The 12,974-nt window shown below is 46.1% G+C and overlaps 1 protein-coding gene across 1 annotated transcript in view; it reads right to left on the reverse strand.

Moving 5' to 3' along the window:
* Positions 1 to 2,453: 2,453 nt before the first annotated feature.
* The window catches only part of LOC104397195 (ubiquitin-conjugating enzyme E2 R2-like), a 30,706-nt gene continuing 20,185 nt past the window's right edge, over positions 2,454 to 12,974 (reverse strand). Inside the window, exons 2-4 of the mRNA XM_010007140.1 lie at positions 12,140 to 12,250; positions 7,006 to 7,103; positions 2,454 to 2,592 (exon numbers count right to left, since the gene is read on the reverse strand). Coding sequence (XP_010005442.1) covers positions 2,454 to 2,592; positions 7,006 to 7,103; positions 12,140 to 12,250 — 348 coding nt within the window. The remainder of the gene's footprint in view (positions 2,593 to 7,005; positions 7,104 to 12,139; positions 12,251 to 12,974) is intronic.

Raw genomic sequence — 12,974 nt, forward strand, 5'->3', positions numbered from 1 at the left:
AGAGCTGTGTTTGGCTGAAGCAAAAGCAGCAGCCCCAGCAACAGGCTGGGCTCCTGCACAGCCCCAGCTAGGAGCACTCCAAGGGTCTTTGCAGCACACGGGCCCTCAGCAACATATGAAATCAGTTATTGCACAGGACTACAAGTCAGAAGCCTGCTGGAGCTCAGAGCTCATTCCATTTCATCTGCTACAGAGGATGCTCAGGGATTTCACAGAATCACAGGATCTTAGGGGTTGGAAGGGAACTCGAAAGATCATCTAGTCCAACCCCCCTGCCAGGCAGGATCACCCAGAGCACATCACACAGGAACGTGTCCAGGCAGGTTTGAATGTCTCCAGAGAAGGAGACTCCTCAACCTCTCTGGGCAGCCTGTCCCACGGCTCTGTCACTCCCACAGGAAAGAAGTTCTTCCTGATATTTACATGGAACCTCCTCTGCTCCAGTTTGCACCCATTGTCCGTTGTCCCATCACTGGACACCACTGAAAAAAGCCTGGCTCTGTCTTCCTGACACTCCCCCTTAACATATTTGTAAACATTGATGAGGTTGCCCCTCAGTTTCCTCCAAGCTCAAGAGACCCAGCTCCCTCAGCCTTTCCTCATAAGAGAGATGTTCCACTCCCTTTATCATCTTTGTGGCATCTTTCCTAAGATGACTTCTTGACTCCACAACTGACAACCCTGTGTGCTCTAAACTGCAATTCACAGCTGCACTGGGCAGCTCTGAGCTCCCACTGCTAAGAGGAGTTGGAGCACATGGCTGCACCCCTGGACACAGCCAGAACCCCAGTGCTGCCCGGGGCTGGAGGCAGACAAGTGCTCCCCTACTCCCTGGGACAGGCTCTGGCTGCTTCTCCCAGCAGCACTCGGGCTGTGAAGGGCTGCTGGGCTGTGCTGCCACCCAGCAGGGACAGGAGCAGAGGGCAGCCTGACCTTCACCCCTGCCCACCTGCTCCTCCCCCAGCTCTGTTCAGGGAGCACACCCAGTCCTGCTGAGCCAAGGGAGCTGCAGGGGATTGAGACACTGACTGTCCTGTCTAGCTCCAGCCAGGGGTACATCTTCCACAGTCACCTAAAGGAGTCAGCACAAATCTGGTCTTCATAGAGTCACAGAATGGTTTGGGCTGGAAAGGACATTAAAGATCATCTAGTTCCAACCCCCTGCCGTGAGCAGGGACATCTCCCACCAGACTAGATTGCTCTAAGCCCCATCCAGCCTGGCCTTGAACACTTCAAGGATGTATCATCCCCAGCCTCCCTGGGCCACCTCTACCAGTGTCTCACCACCTTCACATGAAAGAATTGCCTTCTAATATCTAGCCTAAACCTCCCCTCTCTCACTTTAAATCCATTCCCCCTCATCCTATGACTCCATCCCCTTTTAAAAAGTTCCTCCCCAGCTTTTCTGTAGCCCCTTCAGGTACCAGGAAGCCACTACAAGAAAGCTGGGCATGGACTTGCCTGGGACCTTGCCCCAGGCAAGCATGACAGTGGTCCCACTGCAGTCAGGGTTGCCCATCCACTGCTCTTCAGCAACCCCAGCTCAAGTTTACATCATCTCCTACAGCACCCAATGAACCATGAACTTCTCAGCAAAGGACAGTCAAGACTGAACAGTGCTTCCAGCTAATCAAACCCTGCTTTGCAAACACTTGCGAAATCCAACTGATACTCCTTTGAATTGGAGGGACAAGGCTGTGATTCATGAGTGCATTAAGCACAGAATCACTAGGATGCAGTCAGTTTGAATCATAACCCAAGCAATGCAGGCAGTGCTCAAAGGCAAGCGGGGACTTTGACTGGGATTTATTAGCATCCAATAAGTTTTGCAGAGCATCATGACAGATTAGTCTGAAAAAAGAACAATTCAAAGACACATCAGCCCAGTTCTCCTGTTCTTTGCCTCTCAGCTAAGCTCAGCTCTGCCTCAGCTAGGTTCAAAAATGAAGGCAAAACAAAAATGGGTGGATAAACAAAATTTTGCTTGGTGAGTTCCTCCCCCTTCACCCACCCCCCTTTTTTTTGTGTTCTCCACTGGAGGATTTTGGAGGCATGGATAAGTAGTTAAATTACAGCAACCAGTCACTTTATTTTATAAATCCCTGGTCCCATCTTTGATCAGAAAGCCTCCTGTAAACTTTCCCTGAAAGGTGTGCTGGACCTTCTACCTTCCCATGTGTCTGACTGCTCCAGTGGTTATTCCTCAAGAGGCTGAAAGTGACACCCAGCCGTTGTCAAATAAAGAGTAAGAAATATCTAATCCCTATATAACTGAACTTTTATTTGTATCCTCATTAGCTAGCTTTACATTTTAAGAAAAACTTCAACTTTTAAGCTCTGGAACTTTAAAACTTTAGGACAGCAAGAAGCTGGTTTCAGCAAACCCTGGGAACAGGCTGTTTTACAGGATTCCAAGCAGAAGGCTGGCAGCACAGCATCACACATGGTTCAGCTTACCGTATGATTTCGGCGTACTCCTTGTCCTTTCCTTTACTGTCTCTCCATTTCCTGAACATGACTGATGCATCCACGTTGGCAGGAGAAAATGTGTTGGGTTCATTAAGCAGAGAGATTACGCTCAGTAAGATAGTCCTGAAAAAGGTCACCACAGCAGCAGAGTCAGAGCTAACGCATTCACTGGTTCTGGATGCCAATGACTTCCTTAGGTGATGCATCAGAAACATGTTTGAAGACAAAACTTAAGCTAAGGATAATATTCCAAGTGAGAGAAGATATTTATGAACTTCAGACCCTGGCTATCAACACAGGGAAGGTGACAAAAATACAAACCTCAAGGATCTTATCTGAGTACAGACCATAACATCTATGGACCTATTTGTGATGGCTCAGTGGGCAAAGCTAAGACCAGAGCAGAATTCAGCCCGTCCACACCACCCAGGGAGGGTGTGGGGCTGGAATTCCGCTTGGTGTGCCTGTTCCCGGTGACACTCAGCCTCCCAGCAGGGAGCCAGGCCCTTTGCCTGCCCTATGCAGAGAGAAGGACCACTATTGACCCAAGGCCATCAGACACAGCTGCACTGCTGTCCCTGCCCCACCAGGTGTTAAGAGGTTGAAGCTGAGGGCAGGTCTCAATTCTCAGCTCATGCTTCTCTAAGGTGGCTGCAGCTGCACTGGAGCACAGCAAGGGAAAGCCAGTGCAGATGTTTTTCAATGCCCAGGCAAATTGCCCAGGCCCAGCAGGATTTGGTTGCTGGTACCCAGCAAAGCCAGCATGAGCCAGTCATGTAACCCCCAGCAGACAGACACCCTTCCTGGAATTCTAGCAGCAGCAAAGAGCTAGCTGACCTGCTCTGCCAGCATTTTACATGGGCCAACACCACCTTTCCCACTCAGACCCTTCTCCTGCATTTCCTACAACCCTCTGCACTTCAGAGATTTAGCCCTTTGCTGTGCCACAACCAGCACAGAACTTCACAGCAAGCCACATCAGGCAACTCTTCACACCTGGCCACCAGGCTGTAGCTACCATCATAGGAGCTCCCCGTGCCTGAGGTGGTCCCCTTGGCCACAGCTTTTTATTTAAATGGAGGAGAAGAACAATAGACAAGGAATAAGTCTTGAAATACAGGAGCACATAACTGCTTTGCACAACTTGATTAAAAGACTATAGCCCCAGCTGTACTTACATTGATTTAGGGGCATATTCAGAGCAGTGCATGCTGAGCACATCTCCCAGATCCTATATCTGGGATACAATTCCAGGAAATGCTTGGTCATTTGGATGCTGAGGTTCTTGAAAGGTTTTGAAACTAAACTCTTGTGTCTGGCCAGATTGCTATCAGAACAGTCTTATACAATTTACTGTCCAAATGATATAATTCAGTAGGCACAGAGAACAGCAGCTCTGGAAAAAAAATCTGTCAGATCAGACTGGAACGATGGGCAGAAGAGAGACCATCTTCTACTTCATCTCGAGAACTAATTTTAAAGCCTTTGATTCCCAGCAAACATGCTGTAAAGTCAGCATGTAACTTCCACCATAATTGCAGCAGTATTAGTGTAGAGTGAGCAAAGTCTGCAAAGGGTGTGGACAGGAATTCATGTCTGGATTTAGCATCTGTTCTATCACACTTCCACCAACAAAGTAAGGAGAAGCCAATTTCCACTGCCATGTCCCAGACTCCAAAGTCTGGGACTGCAAAGCTACTTAAATACACCAAGACAACTGTCTATGAGAGATAAGGCCCTCTGCACTTCTCATTCCTGACCAGTGCATTGGATCAGCTGCATCACTGCTGACACCTTAAGAGCTGGACAGTCTGACCTGACTCAAACCCTGCTACTGCGGGTAAAGAAGGTCCAGTAACAGGAAGGGATCCCAGCACATGATATCTGGCAGGACCTTAACCACAAGAAGTTCAACCATGGGGGACTGAAAAAATCCTCAGCATCAGATACAAACTGCAGTGGACTGGATGCAGACTGACCCCCTACAACTCAACCAGGGACCCATTTCTCTCAGGCCAGGTTGCTCTAGCATGTTGTTTCATGCAAGCATGAAGAGTAGGGATTACAAGCCTGACTTCCACTTTCTCACACCCTCCACCCCATTCTGGGGAACAGTGAGCTGTTTTAAGTGTTTACAGCACTGTCATCTTCAGAGTGAGTCTGTCTACACTGATCCAGCTATCCACATTGCAGCCTCTCAGAACCACCTTCAGAGCTAGGTACAGATTTGTCCTAGCAGATTTTTGCTCTTCCGTATGCAGTAAGAAGTTCTGGGTTAGGCTGTACTGACAGTCACATTAGTGCACTGGCCTGGTTACAGGAACTGCCCAGATCCTAAGCAGCCAAAAACATAACCACCAAAACCAGGCAACCTCAGCAAATAAAGCAATAGTGAGACAGGGCATCACCTATCTTTGCAAGGTACAGATGTACCAACACCTTCAATATTTTTGTGCTCAGTTCTGGCCTGTGCACCTCAAAGAAGAGGGGGGAAGAGGTGGAGAAGGGCAACTAAAGCAATCAAAGAGCCTCAGCTCTAAGTCCTGTCACCATTTCCTCAGTTTTATGGGACTGAGGACACAGGAAGAAAAGCAGTAGTCTCTGCCACACAGACCACAGCTGCATTCCTTCACATCTTGCTGGATGTTGCCATAATCACATATTTGCCTGCCTCATCTAGCTCAGTGACAGGAATGTCCATACTGAGTTGTGTTTAAAAAAATTAATGAGCACACTTGATACTACTAGAGGTGGAACCACAGGTGCTCTCAGAGTTGAAGAATGGCACTTGCTCTCCTTCAGACATTTCATCCTTGGCTGCCTGTAGTAAACAGTCAATACTCAGCAGGATTTAGTCAAGTCAGCAGCTGAACAGAAGCCCTGGGTTACACATACAGCACAAGCATGCTCCCCTCCACACATCTAGCCCTGCTGCCTCCTGTCTGACACTCTGGAGCCAGATGGGACCCCAGCACGACATGTTTCCTTCAGCATTGAGCACAACATGTGATGCTGGCAGTTAAAGAGAAGTTTTATTTCCATTTGCTGATACAGCTGAGCAATGTTTTCTCCCCCACATATCCCCCTTTAGCCCAACAGATTCCAAAAGAGTAAGTACCAAAAAATACACCATGGTAAGAGGGAGCAGAAGCCAGAGAAGTAGCACCATGAGAAGTTTCATGTAAATCTTGATAAATAAATAAAATTAAATACTCAAAACATGTGTATGATATAATTAATGCTCAAAGTTGTTTCCTAACTATGAGCTGGGGCTTGTCACCTAGTCAGTTCTTCATTGGCAGTGTCTTGAAATTCATCTGGTGTTTCAAAGAAAAAAACAGACAGGTTGACCTTGAAAGTCTCCCACAGTTAGCAATCCTAGAATCATTAAGGTTGGAAGGGACCTTAAAGATCATCAAGTTCCAACGCCCCTGCCATGAGCAGGGACACCTACCACTAGATCAGGTTGCACAAAATCTTGTCCAACCTGGCCTTAAAAACCTCCAGGGATGGGGCAACAATAACCTCCCTGGGCAACGCATTCCAGTTCCTCACCATCTTTAGAGTGAAGAATTTCTTCCTAATATTTAAGCTAATCTCCCCCTCTCAGTTTAAAATCATTACCTCTTGTCTTATCACTGTCTTCTCTGATGAAAAGCCCCTCTCCAGCTTTCCTGTAGGCCTCTTTCAAGTACTGGAAGGTGCTATAAGGTCTCCCTGGAGCCTTCTCTTCTCTAGGCTGAACAGCCCCAACTCTCTCAGACTGTCTTCATAGCAGAGATGCTCCAGGCCTTTGATCATCTTGGTGGCCCTTCTCTGGACCCTCTCCAACAGGTCTGTATCTTTCCTGTGCTGAGGGCCCCAGAGCTGCACAGAGCACTGGAGGTGGGATCTCACCAGAGCAGAGCAGAGCAGAGTAGAGGGGCAGAATCACCTCCCTGGCCCTGCTGGCCACACTTCTTTTGATGCAGCCCAGGATGCAGTCGCTCTCTGGGCTCCAGCACACACTGGTGGCTCATGTGGAGCTTCTCATCTACGACCACCCCAAGTCCTTCTCCTCAGAGCTGCTCTCCAGCCATTGTTTTGTTGGCAAGAAGCAAATGATCTGGCTAACTGCTTGAGACACTACACTGCAGGACAGGGGACAACTACTGGAAGACAAACAGTAGGCAGGATTATGCCGAGTTACTCCTACTGGACCTGAATATTGAAAAACATTTTTCTACCAGTGTTATCTTGGATTAGCTGAAAACTCTAAGCGTAGCGTAGCAGGGACTTGGAAAGGCTAGAACACTTGAGACAATTTCCTTTCAGAGTATGAACCCCTGTAAACAGGCTCCATATTTTTAGCAGGTTATCAAGACACATAGCACTCCTGTATCTTCAGACAGCTTGGCAAGTTAGGTTCCTGCTCGATTCAAGCCCTAAAACACTCAGTCTTAAATTCCCTTCCAAACTTCTCACAACACAGGCTTTTGTCTTGGAAAGAGGCAACAGGCCTTTGAGATCACCACTGCACATCTGATTCACAGTTACCTGACATTTTGGGTAGGGTTCCACCTCTCAGATGGCAGCTCTCCACTTTGTGGGTCATCTACAGGTGGATGAAGAATTGAAATACATACATCTCCATTCTGCAAGACAGAAACAAAATTTGAGAATAGCCTGGCTTGAGGCAGAGGTCTGATGACAATACCACCAACTCTAGCTGATATGAACACCTCAAGAGCCTGCAAAATATGCAAGAACTGGAAAGTTCTCAGTTCTTCCAGGGTCTACTCTATTTATAAGTTCAAACATTTCCCTGGCTAAAACAGGTTTAGTCTGCAAACCGGTACAAAATTATCTCAAATCAAGAGGTTTAAAGAATGTAGCAAAGCAAACAAAGGTAATAAAGTAATAACATCACAAGAAAGAAAATTGGTGTCCAGATAGCAATCACTGTAGCAGTGACAGAAACAAGGTTTAGTCACAGTAGGGTTAATAAATATTTTTGTTTCCAGTGGTAGTGGAGCTAGATACAGGAGTTTTTAATTGAAGGGTTTAGGACTCTCTGCTAGCTCAGGTACCAAAACAATGCTCCTGTGGGACACAAGGATGTTGAGCAGAGGATGTGGGGCAGGTTTGTGCCACTCCCCTGGGACACAGCTGTTTGAAATACCAGGTGAAAAAGCAGAAGATGCTCTCTGAAGGCTTCACTGAAAATTCCTTCTAGCACACCAGGGGAAGAATATTTTGGCAGCATATGGACATCACACAGCCATGTAATCCTCAATCTATTTTTTACTCACCAGTGTTACAGCCTGAATGTAGATTTAGAGCTCCAAAATTCCCATCATTTATAAACACTTTAAGAAGCCTGTGAAACCAATTCTCCATCAGCAGCAGCACTCCAACACAGCCACTTTGTAGGAATGCTGCAGCACTTCACCACAGCTGATACTCTCCACTGAAGCTGACTCCTGGGACTTGTGGGGTCCCAATGCCTTGCTGCTGGATGGAATGAAGGTGCAGATGGGGCCCAAGGCCAGACAGCAGTTGCTGGCCCCTCCAAGCCCTGCTGGCTTGCTGCCTCCTGCTGCTGGGAAGACTTACAAGCTCCTAGAGACAGCCCCAGGTGTTCAGGTGGCACATGCATGATAGACCAGGGAATGTCTCATCTCACTGGCTGGACAGTAGGGCCCAAAGAGTGGTGCTCAGTGGAGTCAAAATACAGCTGGGGCCAGTCACAAGTGATTGTTCCTCAGGGCTTAGTGTTGGGACTGTTTCTGTTTAACATCTTTGTTGATGATCTTGATAAGGACATAGAGTGTATCATCAGTAAGTTTGCAGATGACACCAAGTTAGGTGGGAGTGTTGATCTGCATGAGGATAGGGAGGGTCTACAGAGAGACTTGGATAGATTAGATCACTGGGCTCATGTTAATGGGCTGGACTTCAACAAGACCAAGTGCTGGGCCCTACACTTGGGCCACAACAACCCCAGGCAATGCTCCAGGCTTGGGGAAGTGTGGCTGGAAAGTGTCTGGCAGAAAAGTACCTGGGGTACTAATTGACAAGTGGCTGAATATGAGCCAGTGTGTGCCCAGGTGGCCAAGAAAGCCAATGGCATCCTGGCCTGTATTAGAAATAAGAGTGACCAACAGAAGTAGAGAGGTGATTGTCCCCCTGTACTCAGCACTGGTGAGGCCTCACCTGGAGTGTTGTGTCCAGTTTTGGGCACCTCAATTCAAGAGAGATATCGAGGTGCTGGAGAGAGGGCAGAGGAGGGCAACGAAGCTGGGAAAGGGCCTAGAGAATTAATCTTGTGAAGAACACTTGAAGGAGCTGGGAATGTTTAGTCTGAGGAAGAGGAGGCTGAGGGGAGATCTCAGTCTCTGCAACTACAATAAAAGGACATTGTGGAGAGGTGGATGCTGGTTTCTTCTCACAGCTCATTAGGGACAGAACAAGAGGGAATGGCTTCAAACTGCAACAGGGGAGGTTTAGACTGGACATTAGGAACATTTTTTTCACAGAGAGTGGTCAGACACTGGAATGGGCTGCCCAGGGAAGTGGCTGAGTCACCATCCCCAGATGTGTTAAAGGGTTGTTTGGATTTGATGTTGGTGGAGATGGTTTAGGGGAGAACTTTGTAGAGTAGGGATGATGGTTGGACTCAGTGATCCCAAGGGGCTTTTCCAACCTGAATAGTTCTATGATTCTATGCTATCCCTTGTCACCCTGACCTACGGCACAGGTTGACAACAGGAACAAGAGACCCTGTGGATATGAATTAGTTCTGCTGAAGACTGCAGGCTGGCAGTTCTCCACACACCTCAGCTGCATCCTGAAGACCCTTCCAAGACAGAGGATCCAGTGTATGGAGCTGTGCTGCTCTGAGCAACAGCATCCAGACCTTTGAGCCCCAGACAGAGATCACAGCCACACACAGTAACTGTTCACCTGAAGGGCCTCCCAAGCAGTTCAACTCTCCTTGATTAGCAATGGCACTTGTTTTATAGCCAAACAAGATCCTCCTCCAACATCGGAGGCTTGTGATCAGTATCCAGATTTCAGTGGCTCACTAAGACTGCCAGGTGTGCTAATGCAGCCCTCATCATTTTGAAGCAGGTTTTTTGTCAAGAACAGAACTACCCACAGCAACAGAGCACCTGGAGCTGCTGAATACCCAAGCATGCACTAACATTGCTGGAACAGTTTTTCCTAACAAAGTAGTTTCCTTTTTAGGATTCCATCAGGCTTGTGCAATCAGGAAATGTTTTAGTATCATTTTAAGAAAAATTAACCTTACTAATATTAGATTACCTTCACAGCCTATTCTGGTTTTACCAACAGTTTTCATAGGTTTATCCTTTTTTTTGCCTTTAACTGTCTCCTGGGAGAATGCAGTGTTGGTGGCATCACAGCACTTGGGGGACGTTCCTCAAACAATTGTGTCTGCAGCCTGTGGATGAGTAGGTATTTGGCAATATGAAAATAAAGGGAAGAAAGGACGTGAGAAGTTTCCCTCTTGGAACAATCAATGTTGTATGCTTTGGAACTCAAGCTACAGAGTCTGGAAAGCTGTCATGGGGCCAAAATTTTAGGGATTAGGGTAGTGAAGTGGCAAGATTGTCCCTACATACATTTGAGATGGGTTTTCAACTGCCAATGGCTAATAGTCTATACATCTGCCAGGACTGAGAGCTATTATGTCATAAAAGTAAAGAATAAGCAAATGCAGTTTTACCAAAATTCAACCAGATGACTCAAGTAAACTAGAGACTGGGAAAAACACACAAGCTACGCAAGTCTCCTTGCTTGGAACTGGAACATCAGCACCAACCTCTCCATCTGGTCCCACCAGCAGATTCTGTAAACTGCTACTTTCTTCCATCTTCATTGCACCACAAGATTTATTTTTTTTTCTCCTCCTGACAAACCCTCAATCCTCAAGCCCTTTGCTGATTTATTCTCAGTTTCACTTGGAGTTATCCCAGTGCATCATCTTCATTGCTTAAATGCTGTTTTCAAAACAGCATGGAAGCTGCTTCAGATTTCCTCAGCTCCAAGAAATACTGATATGAACACAAAGTACAAAGCTGAGAGCTGAAATATTTGAAGACTAATCTCAAAATGCACCCATCAAGTTTTCATTAATTTCTCCCACCTTCAATTGTTTTTAAAGCAAATTTTTCATCTTTCCCACCAGAACTGGGAGAAGTCCTTTCCAAGACTCCTTTTGTACATACTATTTTGGTAACCATTTTCCACACACCTACTGCATGAGGATTTCTGGATTCAGAATTAACATCCAGAGTATGGATCTGCAATAATCTGCAGGTCTCAAAGTTGTCTCTATTTATAGATCAAAATCCCATGTAGCTGAAATAGAGTCTTAAAGAGAAACACCATCCTTGGCTACGTGTAAGATTCTGTGCAAAGCCCAAAACACAGTTCAGAAGACTACCAGATGTTCCTGGGCTTAGGACAAGCTTCCTGAGCATCCAGTATTTAAAGTCTATTGCTATCCTGTTCTGCACTGAAATTTGGAGTGGCTTTTGGCCATTTAATACCAAGCCATCAGTGCAGGTTCTCGCCATGACATCTGAAGCATGCTCATTCCAGGCTGGACATTTAGGAGCAACAACTTGTTAGAAAAGGGCTTTCCAAGCCCAAGACATCAACTGAAGTAATCATTTATTCACAGGCAGTGACATTCCTGAGCTGAACTGGGTCCAAAGGAAGCCTGCAGAACCTTTCCCAGGAAGACTGTGATACGGTGACACAGCAACATCTTGAAAGGTCTTTACCTCCTCAAACCATTCAACTAGTGGTTCTAGCAGGCTGACACTTCTCTAGGAAATCCAACAGTTTTGCAAGGGCTTGACTAGACTCCAATAAAAGCCAAGTTTTGAGCCAAAACAGGTCTTCAGCTTTCAAATACAACTCTATGAAACATGCTAATTTTGAATTGATTCCTTCTATATAAAACCACTCCTGTTCTGTACCCTGCTATGTAGTTGTACCATGATCCAACTATAGACTTGACAGCCCACAGCACTACCCTCTGAATGTGACCCATATGTGCACTGAACTAAGGGCCACTTCACACCACACGTTAAGTTCATAGATCTCTGCTCACTCAGGTCCCAGGGTGACCAGACTCTGCATGACTCCTCCCCTCAAGCTGGCCTCCAGCCCAGCACTGGTTCTTCCTGCAGCTGGAACTCCCTAAGCCTAAACCCTTTTGTTTGTAGGCCAGCTGCTACAGAAGACTCTTTTCTATTATTTCTTGCCTCAGAACACAATTTTGTAGGAGATACTTAAAGCGTACTTGAACTGTGTAAAAACATCTAGTTGCTTAAGTATCAGCAGGGCAGGACCTCCCTCCCACTCCTGCAGCCAGCCTTGGTCCAAAAATCCCATAAAACTGCCACTCTCAAGGCATGGTGCTTCATCTGGGGCTGTCTGCTGCACTTGCAGGTACAAAAACAGCTCCATTCATCCTAAAAGAGGATTTCCTGCAACATTTAACTGTTCAACCATGAAGATAACATTTAATGCCTAGAGCCAACCACTTCAGTTATGGCTAGAGACATGTAGTACTTTCAGTACTTCCAGAAGTTTAATTAAAGAAGCTGAAAGCCTTCTCACTGAGAACAAAATTGTTTAAAAGACACCTTACCTCATAAATGTTGGGGTGCCACATTTTGGTCAGGAATCTGAAGGTAGGTGGTGAATATGGATAGTCAATAGGAAATTTTATGTGAGCCTGGAAAAAAGAAAAATATTTAAGCTATAAAACAGATCAAAGGAAAAAATGGATCAGCAAGCAACCACAGCAGCCAAAAAAGTCAGGAGAAAAATTTCAATTAAGGCTGTTATATTACTCATTTTTTTGATTAGTGCTCATGGGGCCCACCAGTATAAGTTTACACAACTTCTTATAGGAAAAACATTAACTGAACAAGAAAACACCAGGACTGACCTGGGCTGGTAATACTCAGAGAACAAACCAGAGGCACCTACCGTGTCCTAATTCCAGAAGCACTACCTAACAACTGTTGTTGAACAGAGAAGAATACATTTGAAAACCCGGAACACTAGATACTACTGCTCTCCTTCTAGGTTCAGAAGCAAGCTAAAATATTTGCTAGGGTGAATAGACCTGTTTGACATGGGCCAGTGCAAATTATTTTAAAGTACTCTTTCTACACAGAAAAAAAATGTTATACTTGCTCTACTGAGATCCAACACTTTTTTGCCTTTCTCACAGAAGACTTAAACTGGTTCACCTACCTGTGTTCCTAACACTACATTTCTTGCCACCAGAGCTTTTCTCAAGTCTGAATACCATCTGTGCCCACGTAATATATCTGTGCAATTGCATGAGGCAATTACTGATGGTCAATGACAGCAAATATTACCTTCCAGTGCGTCTGAGGTAGCTGTGGGTCAAGACTCTCAGAGCTAAGTCACCTGTGGGTAGACTATCCCACTGGTGTGGGATCTTTAGAGAG

The sequence above is a fragment of the Chaetura pelagica genome, unplaced genomic scaffold (genome assembly GCF_000747805.2).
Source record: "Chaetura pelagica isolate M959 unplaced genomic scaffold, ChaPel_1.0 scaffold548, whole genome shotgun sequence".
NCBI classification, from domain to species: Eukaryota; Metazoa; Chordata; class Aves; order Apodiformes; family Apodidae; genus Chaetura; species Chaetura pelagica.